At 37.9% G+C, this 18,034-nt stretch overlaps 1 protein-coding gene across 1 annotated transcript in view; it reads right to left on the reverse strand.

Annotated features, from left to right (window-relative positions):
• The window catches only part of LOC308397600 (E3 ubiquitin-protein ligase rnf213-alpha-like), a 68,113-nt gene that overhangs the window by 14,168 nt on the left and 35,911 nt on the right, over nt 1-18,034 (reverse strand). The window contains exons 25-46 of the mRNA XM_080883573.1: nt 17,365-17,495; nt 15,796-15,891; nt 15,574-15,695; nt 15,246-15,359; nt 15,073-15,122; nt 14,398-14,548; nt 13,344-13,479; nt 12,916-13,101; nt 11,877-12,001; nt 11,611-11,771; nt 10,846-11,046; nt 10,503-10,690; nt 9,188-9,308; nt 8,726-8,826; nt 8,444-8,623; nt 7,448-7,593; nt 7,145-7,247; nt 6,840-6,954; nt 6,084-6,288; nt 5,809-5,999; nt 2,202-2,324; nt 1,804-1,914 (exon numbers count right to left, since the gene is read on the reverse strand). Of these exons, the coding sequence (XP_080739699.1) occupies nt 1,804-1,914; nt 2,202-2,324; nt 5,809-5,999; nt 6,084-6,288; nt 6,840-6,954; nt 7,145-7,247; nt 7,448-7,593; nt 8,444-8,623; nt 8,726-8,826; nt 9,188-9,308; nt 10,503-10,690; nt 10,846-11,046; nt 11,611-11,771; nt 11,877-12,001; nt 12,916-13,101; nt 13,344-13,479; nt 14,398-14,548; nt 15,073-15,122; nt 15,246-15,359; nt 15,574-15,695; nt 15,796-15,891; nt 17,365-17,495 (3,057 nt within the window). The remainder of the gene's footprint in view (nt 1-1,803; nt 1,915-2,201; nt 2,325-5,808; nt 6,000-6,083; nt 6,289-6,839; nt 6,955-7,144; nt 7,248-7,447; nt 7,594-8,443; nt 8,624-8,725; nt 8,827-9,187; nt 9,309-10,502; nt 10,691-10,845; nt 11,047-11,610; nt 11,772-11,876; nt 12,002-12,915; nt 13,102-13,343; nt 13,480-14,397; nt 14,549-15,072; nt 15,123-15,245; nt 15,360-15,573; nt 15,696-15,795; nt 15,892-17,364; nt 17,496-18,034) is intronic.

The following is an 18,034-nucleotide window of genomic DNA, read 5'->3' on the forward strand; positions in this document are numbered from 1 at the left end:
GTTGCAATACTATACTGCTATGGTAGCCAATGTTTCAAATGCAGGTTTGTGAGTGTACACTTTATCCAAAACCTAGTGAGGGTTTACTCATGTTTACCAATGGGATTTGGGATTTTATTCATGAGTGATGTTAAGGTGGAGTGCAACTTGGACCGGCAGATTGGTGTAGCCTCAGCAGTAATGCACTGTACCAGACTGTTATAGAGAAGAGAGAACCAAGATGTAATTTATCAGTTATCTGCATTCCAGCACTCACCTACGGTCATGAAATCTTGGGAGTGACCAAAAGAACAGGGTCACGAGTACAAATGACCAGTGATGGGAATAACGGCGTTATATGTAACGGTGGAGCTAAGGGGGCAAAACAATCACATGAGTGCTGCTGTTTGGCTGAGGAAGAATAAAGTAGTCCTAGTAAACCAATCACATGACCACTTCAAGATGACAAAGCAACAAGGTGATATATACCAGTTTTTTAATTGTGTTGATAGGCCACGTAAAACCAGAGTCATGATAAACAATATATAAGAGTTGTTTTCTTGAATACTTTCATCACGTTTACTGTGTAAGGGCAGTGCTAGCAAGCACTCTCTACATATGACCAAAAAATAAAACAAAAAACAGCCCTTTCGTGTTGGTGGAAAAATGTACAATGTCAACCAATCAAAAAATGATATGGCAACATGACATTTGGTTGTTTAGCAAGAGGGGGAAGTTTTAGGAGTGACGGTGAGAAAGAGAGAGACAGAAAGAAGTAGAGCGGAAATGAGAGAGAGCGAGTTTTGAGATGTGAGACATTTGTGACGTTTAGCGTGTTTGGAGTGTGTAGTTAATGTGTTGTCTTGTGTAGTGTAGTGGATAGTTTTGTGTTGTGGGTCAGAACAATGAGGCGACTGCTGAATGTTACAGGTGCTGCCAAAAAGTCACCAAAGGCAGATTACAGTGTAAACGGTGTCTCCAGGTAGAAAACAGGAGGAGTGATACACCTGCTGCTGTCAGACCTGCAGGTATCAGGCTGTGATGTTCTCCTTTAGAGTGGACAGAAATTATTTTTTGGAGTGGCACAAATAATTTGTGTGGCATCTTATTGAATTCAGATGATTGTTATGTAAATAGTTTGAAATGGTTAGTTAAAAAAGGGTAAAAGGTAAATGGCTGTAAATAACTTTGTTGTTTGCAAAACTTGTGCATATGATTTTAAAATTTACAATTTATATTTGCATTTAAAGTTATGAAAAACATGTTTGTGGTTGTTACAGTAAAAACTATAACTTTTTCTACTCTGATTTTTACGTTTTTGTCTGATTTTAGATCAGTTTTGCTAATATAGCATGTCAAAATGAAAACATAACTGTAAATTCAGACACATGAGGTTGTGCTGAAAAGGATGATACCAAACAAGGCAAATTAAATAGTTTTTAAAGGTGAAATGTAGAAGGGAAAATCTAAAGTAGTCAAAAATATGCCAATTATATCCTGGACCCCAGAGGGTTAAACATTTTTTTTTTTTTTAAAGTAACGCAATAGTTACTTTTCCTAGTAATTAATTACTGTTAGAATCTTGTAACTCACTTACTAACTCAGTTACTTTTTTGAATAAGTAACTAGTGAGTATAATTGCCCAACTTGCCCAACACTGCAAATGACTAAATTACTTTCCTCTGCAAGGTGGCTGGACTCAGATTTAGAGCTAGGATTAGGAATTAAGACATTGGGATAGAGCGTAGAGTAGAGCTGTTTCTTAAAATTATTAATTATTGGATATTATTATTATCCAGATTCTAATTTTGCCACTGTTCATACCTTGGGAGTAGGATGAAGACCCCTGTTTTCAGATCTGTACAGAGTTGTGACCTCTCGGAAAAGAGCCAGCAGGAGGAACACTGTCCGATTCCTTCGTGTAGCCATACATTTCTAGTGTATTTCAAATAAAAACAATAATAAAAATCACAAGTATAAATAAAGATAAAAGTAAAAATGGGCATATAGAGTACAGCACTATGGTGAGTACAATAACTATACAACTAAGCATTTACGGTCTTAGCAGTGATACTGTACAACATCACTTGCAGTGCTCTATGAATAATGAGAAATGTTTCAATAAACTACCCACCCACGGTTTCATCAAAACAATATAACAGTAATAGGTAGATGAAACATGAAGGAGTGTCCGTAATATATTTATTACAGGACAGAAATACCTCACAGACTTCTTCTATCTGCTCAATGTTGCCGTCTACTAGTGCCTTGGCAACTGCATCTCTCACAGCCTTGTACTCCTCTCCATACACAAGATACTGGTCCATCAGGCCTCCATCTTCATTCTTTTGACACTGTGAATGAAATTACAAAGCAAATGTGTTTAGTACATAAATTAGACCTGAGTTATTCTGGTGACTATGAATTAGTTAGATAACTGGCATAAGTTGTACACCATGGTTTGTTTCAGTGTTTGTAAATAAAAAGCTACAATCAAAAGGGTTGATGTAAGGCTCTAAAGGGTTGATGTACAATCTTTAATACACTCAACAAAAATATAAACGCAACACCTTTGTTACTGCTCCCATTCCCCATGGGATGGACGTAGAGACCTAAAATTCATTCCAGATACACAATATAACCATCCCTCCCAAACAGTGGTCACAAATCAGTCCAAATGTGTGGTAGTGGGCACATCTGCTATATTGAGATAATCCATCCCACCTCACAGGTGTGCCACATCAGGATGCTGATCTGACATCATGAGTAGTGCACAGGTGTACCTCAGACTGCCCACAACAAAAGGCCACCCTGGAATGTGCAGTTTTTTGCGCTATTGGGGGTCTGGGGACCCAGAACCGGTCAGTATCTGGTGTGACCACCATTTGCCTCATGCAGTGCAACACATCGTCGCATGGAGTCTATCAGATTGTCAATTGTGGCCTGTGGAATGTTGGTCCACTCCACTTCAATGGCTGTGCGAGGTTGTTGGATATTCGTGGGAACTGGTACACGCTGTCGTATACGCCGGTCAAGCACATCCCGAACATGCTCAATGGGTGACATGTCCGGTGAGTATGCTGGCCATGCAAGAACTGGAACATTCTCAGCTGCCATCTGCCCTGAACAATGTGAACCATGATTCATCCGTGAAGCGCACACCTCTCCAACGTGCCAGACGCCATCGAATGTGAGCATTTGCCCACACAAGTCTGTTACGGCGACGAGCTGGAGTCAGGTCAAGACCCCGATGAGGACGACGGGCATGCAGTTGAGCGTCCCTGAGACGGTTTCTGACAGTTTGTGCAGAAATTGTTTGGTTGTGCAAACCAATTGTTCCAGCAGCTGTCTGGGTGGCTGGTCTCAGACGATCTTGGAGGTGAACCTGCTGGATGTGGAGGTCCTGGGCTGGTGGTTACACGAGGTCTGCGGTTGTGAGGCCGGTTGGATGTTCTGCCATATTCTCTGAAACGCCTGTGGAGACGGCTTATGGTTGAGAAATGAACATTCAATGCACGGGCGACAGATCTGGTTGACATTCCTGCTGTCAGCATGCCAATTGCACGCTCCCTCATTGCTTGTGGCATCTGTGGCATTTTGCTGTGAGACAAAACTGCACATTCCAGGGTGGCCTTTTGTTGTGGGCAGTCTGAGGTACACCTGTGCACTACTCATGATGTCAGATCAGCATCCTGATGTGGCACACCTGTGAGGTGGGATGGATTATCTCAATATGGCAGATGTGCCCACTACCACACATTTGGACTGATTTGTGACCACTGTTTGGGAGGGATGGTTATATTGTGTATCTGGAATGAATTTTAGGTCTCTACGTCCATCCCATGGGGAATGGGAGCAGTAACAAAGGTGTTGCGTTTATATTTTTGTTGAGTGTATGTTCTGTGTGTGTGTGTGTGTGGGGGGGGAGTGTTCGCCCAGGGCGCCAAACAGGCTAGGGCCGCCACTGCCTGTGGTGGTCTGGTTGAGCATTTGTAGCCTCGCTACCAAACGGGCATCTCATCTCCGAGAAAGTTATACCAGAGAGAAGTAAAGCAAGTGTGTAAGTTCATCTCTGAATGTTTGTAAAGCATTCCTGCGTTAAACTTAACAACCGATATATGGAGCGACTGCCTCTTCTCTCTCCCTCCCTCTCCTGCTGCTACTTCAATTGAAACTGCTTAATGATCAGCTGATTGGCTTTTCTGTCGCGAGTCCGTCTCTCTTGTTTGTTTATCGCCCACTTCGCCTGAAAGAGGAAACCAGCGGCTGAACAACAGCAGCACGTTTAAGCTTGATAATCTGTTGTTAGAATTTATTTAATATTACTTTCAACACCAGGATCTTTTTCTATGCAGCTGATAGCTGGTAACTGTGCAGGGGCGGATCTAGCAAAGTTTAGCCAGGGGGGCCGATAGGGCATTAACAGGAAAAAGGGGGCACAAAGACATACTTTTCTTTCTTATTCTCATTTAAAATGTGTAGCTTTTAATAAATAATTATCTGAATCTTATACCCAAAGTTTTAATTTGATGTAAAATGTATAGAAGTCCATTACTGTATATAGTAACTATTAAGTCTAATATACCCTAGTAAGCTGTAGTACTTTTTCCTTTGGGAAGGTACCATCTGTGCAGTCTGTAATTCAGTTGAAGAAAGATGTTGAATCTATTTAATTATTCTTGAAAAATAATTTATTTCTGTGCATTTCTTTTCACACTGCATCAAATTAAAGTTGATTACGTCGATTAAGCATTATGAGGTGGGGGGTGGTTCCCTATTTTTTTTTTTTTGCTGGGAGTTTATAACCCTATTAGTTAAGTTGCTTACTCTTTAAAATACCAGAATAGGGAGGATGGAGTAGGTTTATGTTTGTTAGATTGATCAGTATTGCTGAACCATGAAATATTTTGGGTGTAGTGTATTTTTTGCATACAGGTGTAACAGAATAGCTTTAGTGTTTTTTTTTTTTTAAAACTTGAGTATGAACTTATACAAAAGGCAGCAAGATATTTAAAAAAAAACAACAGTTTTATTGATTAAAAAACACACTATATCGGATTCATTACGGTATCGGCCGATATCCAAATTTATAATATCGGTATTGGTATCGGACATAAAAAAGTGGTATCGTGCCATCTCTAACCTTGACCTCCCGGTCTGCTATCAAGCTGGTGTGTAACAAACGTCTCAGAAAATGTCAGAGCACTTTTGCAAATATGTGATGTTTTGATAAATCAAGCAGATATTTGAAGTTTACAGAGCTACATTCTCTCCTGAAAATAACTTAAAAGTTTATTTTGTGATCTAGAAAGAGTAGTATTTAAAAGTTTTTAGTGTTTGAGTTTTGGATGAAACGCATTCTGGGATATTTGGCTGTACCAAGTCCACACAAGTCATAACCAATGCATGCTCGATAAAACGGAAGGAGCGAGAGCACATCTGGAAATTTTTATCGTTCTCAGCTTGATGCGTACTTTGAATTGGAACAGTACTTGGTCTCCGACAGATGACATATCACAAGTTCACGAGAACGGAGGAACACACAAGTACACATATTGAGACACAGCCCCGCCATTACTCCAATGACTGTCCTTTAGTATTTTTCCATCCCCCTCCCAACAACAACCCAGTATAAACGTTTCTACCTCTTATCATTCACCTGATACTACGGCTTACACTTCTGTCTAAAATGTTGTATGGTCTTTACCTTATATAATAAAGTGCTATGAAATAACTTTTGATGTAATTTCATACTCTGGAGAAAAGTACATGAATTTATTTTTTGACTCATATTTTTGCCAGTAAAATAACTCATGACTGTTGAAGTACCTGCTGATGTATCTCTTCAGGGAAAAGCCAGAAGAACTCAGGTTGTTTCACTATTGTTTGAACGTACTCAACACCCTGTGATTCGCTGAGCTTGCGGATGAGGTAAATACGGTACCAGTTATTCCCACTGTCCTCACAGAGCTTTATCACCATGTTTAGAAAATCTTCTGCTCCATCTGGGACATGGTTGCCTGCAACAATGACAGACTGGTTGTTTTAGTTCCTAAGCACTGGAAACTATAGTAGCGCAATGCAGTAGTGAAGTTATATCTCACCTGACAGTCTATCACTGATGAGCTGGGAAGCCATGATGAGGGTCACACGCAGTCGGGCAATATGCTGGAGGTGTTGAATAGAGACTGTTGCTGGAGCAGAAGTGACTTCAGCCAAAAAGGACTGCAGGAACTGTGTTTCATTAATGAAACACTGTAACTCTGCAGCTTTGTTGCCCTCCTGAGGCATTTTCTCCCAGATGGAGTCCTGCAAATATCACCAGTTAACTGTCACTTCATCTGACGTCTATCAGCAACAAGCAAAAAAACCAAGGACTTTGTCATACTGCTGGTATTCAAACTGTGCCCTGTTCAGATATAACTGGATAACTACATATGTTTGAGAATACATAAACAACTCCTGTATACTGAAACTACTTTTACATTTACATTAAATCCAGCACAGAGGACTCCTCCTTCTGCTGATCACTAGTTTAAGTTTCATTCCAGAAGGAGAATATTTACATTATGTTAGTGGGTTTCACGTTCATGTTCACAACTATAAGTAAAAAAAAGACCAAACAGTAGAAAACAGAATTTCAGATGTCCTTTTAGAGACTTTTGTTTTTGGAGAATAATACATGCTCCCTAAAAGGTTGTGGTTATTCTTTAGTTACCACTTGCTTTAGAAAAATAGAATAAAAAGTCTTTATAAATCCTTTTTTATTCCTAAAAAGGAGAAACCTTCTTCTCATCAGTTTATTTGTGTAATGTAACACTATTAAATGCAATTTCCAAAGGTTTTCTTTCTAGTTTTACCTCCAAACAGTTGATGTATAAGGCATAGAGCTCTGTTTTATCAACATCATCAACAAATCTGCTTTCTTCAACAGATGACAAATGCTGCTGCAAATATTTCATGACCTCTTCAAAGCTGAAACACAGTTAGGTCAATCATAGGGGGTAAGGTAAACAAGTTCAAGTCTTTTCACACATTTTATCACTAAACATGCAAAATTCCCAATGCTGAGAAACTTTTCAACACTGCTCAAAACATTGAAACATCTATGTTAATTCAGACTAAGAGTAATTGTACAGTGACATATTTATAGTAGGATGCCTACCTGAATTTCAGTAGCAGTTTGAGAATTACAGATCGCACAACTGGGTTTTTATCTGGAGACTCGTCAAAAGGTGATAAAGCTTTGGTGTGAATCTCTTTCTGATCTGTTTGGAAAATAATCTAAAGTTAACATTAAAAAAGACCAATAGTAATTTATTCTAGCAGATTTTGATCACTTTTTTGTAATTTTTGAAATCTGGAAGAAAATGATTTATATTATTTATGGTTGTAGTGATCACATGAGAAATTATCCCTGGATTCCAGATTCTTTAGAGAAGAAGGTGAAAAACCCCCAAAGTGGTACCTGTCTCCGTCATCAGGTAGGAAAAAAGGTGTGCGATGACACCTCCATCTGGAGGTGTATTGTCCTTGAAGCACATAGTAGAGAGCAGATCAATAAAGAAACTGTTGCAACGTTGCCTGAATCCTGCATTTTTCTTGATAGATGCTCTGGAGAGATACAAAATGTAAATTAAGCATAATGTATATGCACTATGCCAAACGTTAAGCTTTGTAACCTGATTCCCCAGAACTGATTCTCTCTCAGGATCTCAATGTGCTTACTGATACTGTGTTTTATGCACACTACAAAACAATATTTTTAATTATAAAGTGAAACTCTTGAGATTGAGACTCTCTTTTGCAAGAGTGTCCTGGGATGACATAGCATTAACTTAGCTTTTATTTTCAAGGCAGAAGAAACCTGAGCTCCCAGAGAAAACCTTCACAAGCACAGGTCAAATATGCAACCTCAACAAAGAACAACCTTACCCAGGTTTGACCCCATGACCATGTTGCTGTGAGGCAAAAGTGCTAAGCAACAAGCCACTGTACGTCTTCTATATTTGAAAATGTTGTAGAATGAATGGGTGACACATCGATTATAAGTGGCAGCCTGTAACTATATTTCATAAAGGCAAATATGGCAATCCTGCCATAACAGTTGAACCAGGGAAGGGGCAAAAGGAGCCGATCTTGTTACCCTGACGCATACAGACAGTAGTAGGTTCCACCTGTGTGATGTTTTGCATATCTACTTATTATCATTTAGGTAATTCCTTCAAATACTCTAGTAGGATAAGCCTGTAACACGTATCATGTCAGCACTCTGGATTGAACCTTTGCTGAAGCCTTAAGATTGAAAAACTTTGCAAATACTCTTTAAGTTTAAAGCTGTTTAAGTATTTCTGAGAAGGTTGTAATATAAAGCAGCTGTATAGTTATGAATGTGAAAAACAGCCAATTCCTGTGAATGTTTACACATGCGTTATCAGCTATTTACACAAATAAACAATCTCACCTTGTGTCTTCAGAAACATGTGGCTGGAAGTCATCTGGTAATTGTTGGCGGCAGGTGGGACAGAACGCCTGTCCTGCATCAAGGCTTTCCTTGATACACGTTAAGCAGTAGATGTGATAGCATGGCAGCCCCACTGGTTCTAGAGGCTCTCTCATGCACACCCCACATTCACCTCCAAACCTTCAGGAAAATGCAACCAACATCAATCAAATTACCTTTAAATTCTTCCATATTTCATATAAATTCATTTAAAGGCCAGCTTAAAGCAAGACAAGGCTTTACCTGAAAATCTGATTAGTTGCCCCCTGTTTACAGGACTTCAGGACTTCAACTACTGCTTCAAAAGCCTGTGTAGACTTTACATCCGAGTTTGTCTCCACAGCCTTAAACATAGGTTAAAATAATAAAGAACACAGTAATTATAATCATTATATTAATTTATTTAAGACAGAAGAACAAAAAAATCTTATGCCCAACTAAGGTGCTTTGTCTCATTAAAACAGACTTCTGTGCAATATGGACAGGTTACAGACAAAAAGAGTGCCTCCATCATCTTGCGTAGGCGAAATTGCTGATGTATTGGAGAATACAGAGGTCTTTTCATTTTGTAAATTAAACCTAAATCAAACAATTTGCGCTGAATAATGATTGGTTATTTGACTAGGTGTGACTGTGACCTTTGATTTAAAACAAAACAAAACATAAACTAAAAACAAACACACACATATACACAAACACACTTACTCTACTAAGGGTTTTAATGTGGTTCAGGACCAGTGTCCTGAGCTGATTGTCTTCATTTTGGAAACCCAGCATCAAATGTTCCACAAACAACGAGAGGATGTAGATGCGCTTCCAACCATGACTGCAAAATATTACAGACCATGATCAAAGTTAGTATGTTCTTGATTATATATGTATGTATATATATATATATATATATATATATATATATATATATATATATATATATATATATATATATATATATATATATATACACTAATGATAGACTAATGATATGAGCTGTGTCATATCATCCTGGTCATTTTTATGTGATATAAAATATTTATGCTTCAAACAACAAGATAAGCTTAGGCACGACTGAGCTCCGTGCCAGCCTCTAAAGACAATTGAGTAAAAAACATGGAGCTACTTAAATGACCAATAACAAAGCAGAGTACAAAATATGGAAGACTATGAAGAAGGAGACACTAGTAGCTGTTGATGTGCCACCCAAATGTAAACAACTGACTCAACAAGCTACACTTGCTAATTATCAGGAAGAGCCAGCGGTGGATGGAAACTTATGCTGTGGTCAAATAGTGGTAAAGCAGGACAAGAAGTTGGCTGAAAAGCTTGACCCAACATACAATGTCCCAAATAGAAAATAATTTTCAGTTTTATTATGTGATGATACTGTGCAGCATTGTAGAATTACACAGTTGAGTTGAGTTACAGTTAGTGTTCAACTAGTACTAGTGGTTATTCCAGGAAGATATTACATAGGCTACTTTTGTGCTTACATTTGACTTATACTGGGTCATTTATACTGGCAATATATTCACACTTAAAATGAGATTGTGCCATCATTGACAGCAGCTCATTGGAAAAGAGGACAATGCCCTTTATTTTGTTTGCACTAATACATGTTGCTGCCCGCAAGCTGCAATCACACAAAAAAAAAGTTCAGTTTTTTGTTTCTATATCATCAGAAATATCATTATTATATTTCTTATAATGTTTTGACATAACTTTAGGGCTATATCACCCACCCCTACAGCACTATCAAAGTCAGCATTTTACACCTGTGCTAGGATTTACTAAACATGTTGGTTAGCAATGGGGGGAAGCATAAGTTGACACTTTAATGTCCCAGATCTTATGTTTAAATAGGTGTGCTACATCTTTGCTAAAATAAGAATATACTGCATTAAAAAATCCCCATAACTTTAAGTCATAACAATAAATAACTACAAAAATCTTTCGCAGTTTCTTTCAGTCAACACTAGAGAGAACTGGGCAACAAAATTCTACTTTCACTGCATCAGTATCTTACCTGACGTCACGGAGTACTTTCTTGCAGTGCTCACCATATTGTTGAAGATTATTTTGAGAGCAAATCAATTCCAGTGAAGCCTGCACTTTCTTCACCTTCCTCAGCCAATGCTGGCAGCGGATATCACTCTCTAAATTACAAGGTTCCAGGCTTTCAACACATGCCGTGGCTGCATAGACATCCAAAACCTACAGCAGAACAAAACAGTTTGTAAGTGATTAAGCAGTTTTCTAATATTTATAATATCCTTTGAATAGTTCTATGATTGTTAAAAATATCCACACCCTAAAGGCAATTTTATAAATAAATTCTCAGAGCACCAGGAATGAAGAAATACACTTACCATTTCAGGACAACGTCTAATTTGCTGGTTTCTTTGCAAAGGTGAAACAATTTCAGTGTGTAGAGAAATCATCCGTGAAAGGTTCTGAAGACGGCTTTGGCAAAAATGATAGGCAATGTGGATGAGCGGTAGAGAAAGCTCATCATCTCGTTTTTGTCTCTGTATTTCGTCAACACAGCTGGCCATGGCCTGACAAAGTAGCTGAGGAGTAAAGGCCCAAGTAGATTACTGACACAATATTTGTTTGGAATATTAGCAACTTAAACTGGCATTACATTTAATGTATTATTTTGATTGAAAAAATTCCGAATGATTATGTCCCACTCTGAGCCATGTAAAGCATCAAATACAAAGTGTAATTAACAAAGCATTGCTTTGATCTGCTCCACATTGTTGCTATGCATTATAATACTTCCACACTCATTCCAGCAAACTTATATTTGAACCTTTAAAGTTACCTTTAATGATTCGTTTTTACCAGTACTTTGATGAAAAGATTTAGCTACTCCTAATTGCTCCACTATATTAGAGTGTAGTAAACTGGACGGTTGTGACAACTGAGAAAAGTTTGTGCAGTGATTTTTTTCTTCTTATTGGATTTTATGTTGTTGGGTAGTGGGATTTACCTCAAACCAAAGGTAACATTAATCGAACATAAGCATTTTCAAGAAAACATGAAGCAAGCCTACCGTATATTTGAGGAAATGAAAAGTCACATTGTACTAATGGAGACAGTTATTGTGCATTTTCCTTCATTCATCTCACCTCTAATTTTTCATCTGATGCCACTTTCATGGTCATGGAAACAAAATCCTGCAGGTACTTTTTGAAAAATTCTTTTTTCAATTTTTCATTCACATTTTTTGCCATGTAAGTGCCAAGTGGAGTTTTCAAGAACAAATCATGGAAATCCCCAAACGAATGCTCTGTAAGAAAAATTTAAAAAGGTAAGAGTTCCATTAATATATTAGGATTCAATTTAAAAAAAGGTTTAAACTAACAATTAAAGCACAACTTCAAGGCATATTTACTTTGATGTTTTGATTGTCTTGCTTGCATCATGAGCCCATCTAGGAAGTCTTTGATCCACCAACTGAATGGCATGCGGCAGCACATGGTGTGGCCACCTGTGATGTGGCTTTGTACCATTAATACTCTGTAAAAGTAAGAGGGCCAAGATTACATTTTTTTTTACAAATGCTATTTTTAAATAGATGATGTGCCAGAAAATTAACCACTTTGACAAGAGTAATTTTACCACTGATCATTTAAAAAGACTGTCCCTTACAAAACCCCAAAGTCACACAATTTGCACTGAATACACTGACCAGCTACTTAATTAGTTACAATTGTTCAGCTGCTCATTAACTTTCTAATCAGCCAAAGACAGTAACTCAGTGCATTTAGACAAAACAACCTGATCATCAATTGGTATTTTAAAACATAATCATTGCTAGGGTTGCATCTCTGAACACAAACACATCAAATCTTAAAGCAGGTGGGCTTCTAAAGCTGCAGAAGACAACACTGGACACAATTCCTGTTAGCTAAGAACAAGAAAGTGAGGCTACCATTTGTATGAACTTGCCAAAGCTGGAGAGTGTCAAATTCTTCTATTGCACCCTTATGGATCCATCCTACTTTGTATCAATAGTTCCAGCTGCTGCTGGTGTAATGGTGTGGGAGATATCCTTTGGCCAAACCATGGGCCCCTTAGTACCAACTACATGTAATTTAAAGACCATAGCCTACGTATTACAGGTGACAATGTTCATTCCTTTGTGATGACAGTGTACCCATCTGATGGCTGCTTTGCACTATGTCACAAAGATCAAATCATCACAAACTGGTTTCTTGAGCATGAGAAAGAATTCTCTGCACTCAAATGGCCTCCACAGTTACCAAATTTCAATCCAATAGATGTGGGAGATTGACATCAGAGATGTGCAACCAACAAATTTTCATCAACTGTGTGATGCTATCATATCAATATGCACAAGAATTAGGCAGTTCTGAAGGCAAAGGGGTCCAATCTGATATGAGCAAATACCATAACCAAAAGATACCTACTTGTTTTCCACCCTCACATACGGCACACTGAGCATCTCTTTGTTCCCAAAAATTTCAAGCCAGAGATTCCTGATATCTTCTTCATCATCCAAGAGAAGGTCCATATTGCAGTCTCGGTCAATGATTGAGACCAAGTAGGCCAGAAGTGGAGTGACAACCGCTTGGATTTTCCTCCACAGTGTGTGTCTGAAAGAAATATTCATGCAACTTTCATAAAATCAGCCTGACATCTGCTGATATCAACCCAGGGTTACAGGTGAGACAAGTAACTGTTGTATCTTGTTTGGAGTTGCGTATTTTACATTTGACATAAAATGTATTTCAATAAATGATGAATAAGTGATTTAATGAAATACCCCCCCCCCCCCCCCCCCCGGCAAAAAAAAGAGAAAAAAGTATGGCATGAGGCAAATGTTACAGAAACTTACAGAAATGTCCCTCCTTCTTGAAGAGAAATGACATTAGATGCCTCATTCAGGACCCAGCTTTTTGGATTGGGGATGTTGACCTCATAATCCTTTAACAGTGAGTGAAGACGCTTCCTCACAATTTCTGCAAACACTCCTTGAAAACAAAATTAATTTATGTCATCACATTTTTTCATCAAAATGCATTTTGGCTGCAGTTTCATTGTAGCTGTCCATAACACTGACCCTACTGCGAGGTAAATATGAATCTGTGAGTTTTGTTTGAAACTTGTGTCTTAAGTTGCCATGTAAAACGGGCTGACTGTTAGCTGCGATTAGCCGCTAACTTAGCCTAGTATGTTTGCTTAGCTCATGTCCTGCTCTGTACTCATGTATTTAGCAAATGTTAATATTGCTGACAGAGTATGTAACAGTATGCAAATCGGCATTTAGCAGGGTTATTTAATTCAGTAGGAGGACACAGAGGTCTTTGCTGGCAGGCCAGAGAGGTCCCTTCTGTTTTTCTTATGTGTTAACGTGAGAATATGTGAATACAGCAACTGTGAGTGCTGCTGCTGTGCCTTGCTGGTGGCCTTGACCCAGTTTCCCCGACTAGCCCCTTGAACTGCCTGGAGCCATGAGTACTGTTGTTTGCACGTGCTTTTATTTTAGTGCTTGGCAACAAGTGAAGCGGCCATGTTGTTTTAGGTCCCAACGCACCCGAGCCACGACTCAGGCCTGCAACAAGGTGTTTGTTAATACAGAAAGACTGTTGCAGTTAAGGTGTGTGTGTCGGTGAGAGTGTGTGTGGGCCCACCATATTATTTAATTATTTGGTTACAGTTGATATTAGATACCTTACCTTTTGTGTTATTGGAGCTAATCATTACTAAAGTGGAGTTGAATTTATAATTGACCTGCTTGTCTGTGGTTCATTTCCATATAGTCTATTTTATTGCACATGTCATGTCACAAGCATCAAAAAGGGAGTATCAGTAGTAAGTAACAAGAGGAACCCAGGACCCCTCTCAATAGAATGTGGGACGGGTGTTACATTTACATCATTATTTTCTACCTTGAGTATAATTTCCATCCAGAAGAGTGAGCAGATTTTCAACCCTCTTGGTGCTAAATTCTCCACTGTCCACTTCATCTCTCAGCATGCTCACTGCACTCTGCACACAACTTCTCACCAGATCTGTAGTATCAAATACATCTTCCAAAACCTGAAAAAAATTATTACAAAATAATTGTGAATTATTATTAATAAGAAAATGAATAGTAATGATTAACACACACAACATTTAAACCACTGCTTACTGCTATCACAGCATTCTCAGAAGAGTAACTGTCAAGTGGGTGGGATATATTAGTCAACCAGTGAGACTGTCTTACATAACTCAGAATCAAAGATTTTCTGACAGATGCAGCTGTTTGAATTCAAAAAAACATTAAAAAAAAAATTCAATTTTTTTTCCCATATTGATATCATTGTAATATTTTAAATATCATCACTGGATATTGGATTGGATTGGATTTTATCTATTTCAGCACTGACAAATATGTTTAGTAGTTACACTGAATAAGCCTGGTACCACTGATTAAAAGTTTTGAAAAAAGAAGACAATAAATGTAAAAGAGGGAAAGTGGTAATAAATATTAAACCTTCTCAGAGATGAATAAACTGTCCTTTGGTCGTGTGGAAATACCGATATTCTATCAAGGTTTAAATGTGGTAAATAACACTTACAGTGGATTCAGCTATTTGTGGTACACCGGTGTAATCTTCTGTCTCCATGGCTTGGAAAAAAGAATTATTATTATTATTATTATTATTATTATTATTATTATTATTATTAGTAGTAGTAGTAGTAGTAGTAGTAGTATACAAAATATTCCACAGGAAAAAAAATGGTGATTTACCCTCAGGTGGATCTTCAAAAAGATCACTGATGCGTTGGTTTTTCAAAGAAAGAACATCTGAAACAAACTCTTTTGATCTTCTGAGATCATCGATGTGAACAGATCTCCAAGGACCTGAAAAGGTATGAATAAAAAAGACACAGTTAACTGTTGTCCTCTGTGAACACTCAGTTTTTTGATGTTGACGTTTAATGTGTTACATAACACATTAAACATGAAACATGTTTATTAAAATATATATTAACATTAAAACATCACAAATTCGCTGACATGAAATAAAACCTTTGTTTGTCTGTGTGTGTGTGTGTCTGTGTGTGGCAGGACTAACCGCCTTGAAAACCAACATAGGTCGTCCCACCCTCCATTCGAGGTAGCTTGATGACAAAGTACACAAACGTCTTCATGTCATCAGTAGTGTCATACTTGTTTATTTCATTGAAGCATGAATATCTTTGAAATTCAAACAAGAAAGTAAAAGAGAAAATTAGAAATTTTGCATTAATGTTAGCAAATTAAATAAAAGTCATTATGGGATGATCTTCCTGCTCACTTGGCTGAAGAAAGAATATTCCTTCTGTGGGAGCCTTCATCATACTCCGCTTGGATAATAAGCACTTTGTCTGCAAGTGTTGAGCCCAGAAATTCCCTAGTATTGAGACATATATTAAAACATATATTTGAATAAACACAACAATAACTAAGTGGTATGTGGATCCATGCATCTACTCACTATAATAGACACTAGGGGTGCAACAATACTCGTATCGATATTGAACCGTTTGATACAGTGCTTTCGGTTTGCTACACATATGTATCGAACAATACAAATTTTTTAATTTATTTGATCAACTTTTCTTCTGACGATGCTGTCTGTGTTGAGAGCTCAGTGGATCTGCGTTCGACTACTCCGCCTAGGCTGCACTGTCGAGCGCAGATCCACTGAGCGCAGCGCAAGCTAGCAAGACAGAAGCTAAGCTCGTTGCAACATGGCAAATTGAACCTCCCCCACCCTCATTCAGATGTGGCCTTTGGAACTATTTTGGTCTTCATGTGAAGTATGACCCTGAAGTTAAGCGCGTCACGGACAAAAGTAAAACAGTATGTCGGATGCGCCACGCAATGCTCAATTACATTCAATTCAATTCAATTCAATTTTATTTATATAGCGCCAAATCACGACAAAAGTCGCCTCAAGGCGCTTCATAGATACAGAGAAAAACCCAACAATCATATGACCCCCCTATGAGCAAGCACTTTGGCGACAGTGGGAAGGAAAAACTCCCTTTTAACAGGAAGAAACCTCCGGCAGAACCAGGCTCAGGGAGGGGCGGCCATCTGCTGCGACCGGTTGGGTGGGAACTACTGCGTTAGCACAGTTAGCTCGTTGACGCCATCCAGCCCCACGCACGGGGCGATCCGCGGTAGCTCGTTAACAGAGATTTGCCGTGTTGTGGCTTTAACGTCATTTCAACGAGATTAACGCTGACAGCACTAGTGGGAACACAACGAATATGACTGCACATTTACTCCAACATCATCCTAGTGCAAAGACAAGTGGAAGCCGAGAAAAACAACAAGCACGCATGCTACAAACTTTACCCGAGTCATTTAGACAGCCGTTAGCACATGATTCTCCTTATGGGGACCTGATATGTTTAACATGTTGCTGAGAATATAGCCCAGAAGAAGCGTATAGTATAGCTTTTATTTTTTGAAAAAGCCATTTCTCTTTAATAAACTCTCTTTTCCAAAGATGAGTATTTCTCGATCAGATAGATTTATTATTTTATCCCTTTGTTGTTTCAGCAACATTAAATTTAAAAACTGTACGTTTGAGTTAAAATATATATTTCTAATTTTAATAAATTACAAATTAAAAAAGCATGAACATTTTCTTGTATCGAAAAAATATCAAACCGTGACACCAAAGTATCGAACCGAACCTTGAATGTTATGTATAGTTGCACCCCTAATAGACACCATTAATTTTAATTGATTATAATAAGAAAGATCACAAGATATAAAAGCACAAGGGTGTAAAAAAAAAAAAGACAGGTGATCAGTTTAATTAAAATGAACACCAGCAGATGATTTATTTATTTATATTATGAATGCATACCTGATTTTCTTGAGGAAAGAGTACTCAGTATCAAACTGCTGGAGTGATAGCAGCTGTACAGCATCCAGCTTTATCTGGTTCTGCAGCTGTTGAATGTCTGTTGCAGTGAGCAGCCTGGAAAAGGTTGTAACCTTGAGAATAGAAAAGAACCAAGAATGACAAAATGACAAAAAAAGACAAGCCACATTTTGTGTATTTTCATGTCTCCTTCATGTGTCATTATATGTAATTAATAAAGCATTCCACAAACTATTTGGTATTGTTTATACACAGTATCAGGTTTTCCTCACATTTAGTTAGCCACGTGAAATTCTAACTGTCTTTTAACAAAACCAAATAAGAATTATACTGAAGCCTTAAAAAAATCTTAACTAGTGCTTCTACTTTCCATGATAATATGAAAGTTGAAAAACCGTTAGCAGAAAATAGTGTGAGAAATTAAGAGTATATTAAGTAAAAACTAGTTGTAATATGAAGAACATATTTTCTTTAAAAACTTACTCTCAGTGCAAATAAAGAGTCCTGACATCAACCTGACATCAACACCCAACATATGCCCATAATGACACTTAATATTCCTTCTTTTGAACTAAAAATTATAGCAGTTTCAACGGGCCTAGAATTCAAGACAGATTATCAATACTTGGTTTAAACAAGTTACAAAGTTATT

The sequence above is a fragment of the Rhamphochromis sp. 'chilingali' genome, assembly GCF_963969265.1.
Source record: "Rhamphochromis sp. 'chilingali' genome assembly, chromosome: 5".
In the NCBI taxonomy this organism is placed as follows: domain Eukaryota; kingdom Metazoa; phylum Chordata; class Actinopteri; order Cichliformes; family Cichlidae; genus Rhamphochromis; species Rhamphochromis sp. 'chilingali'.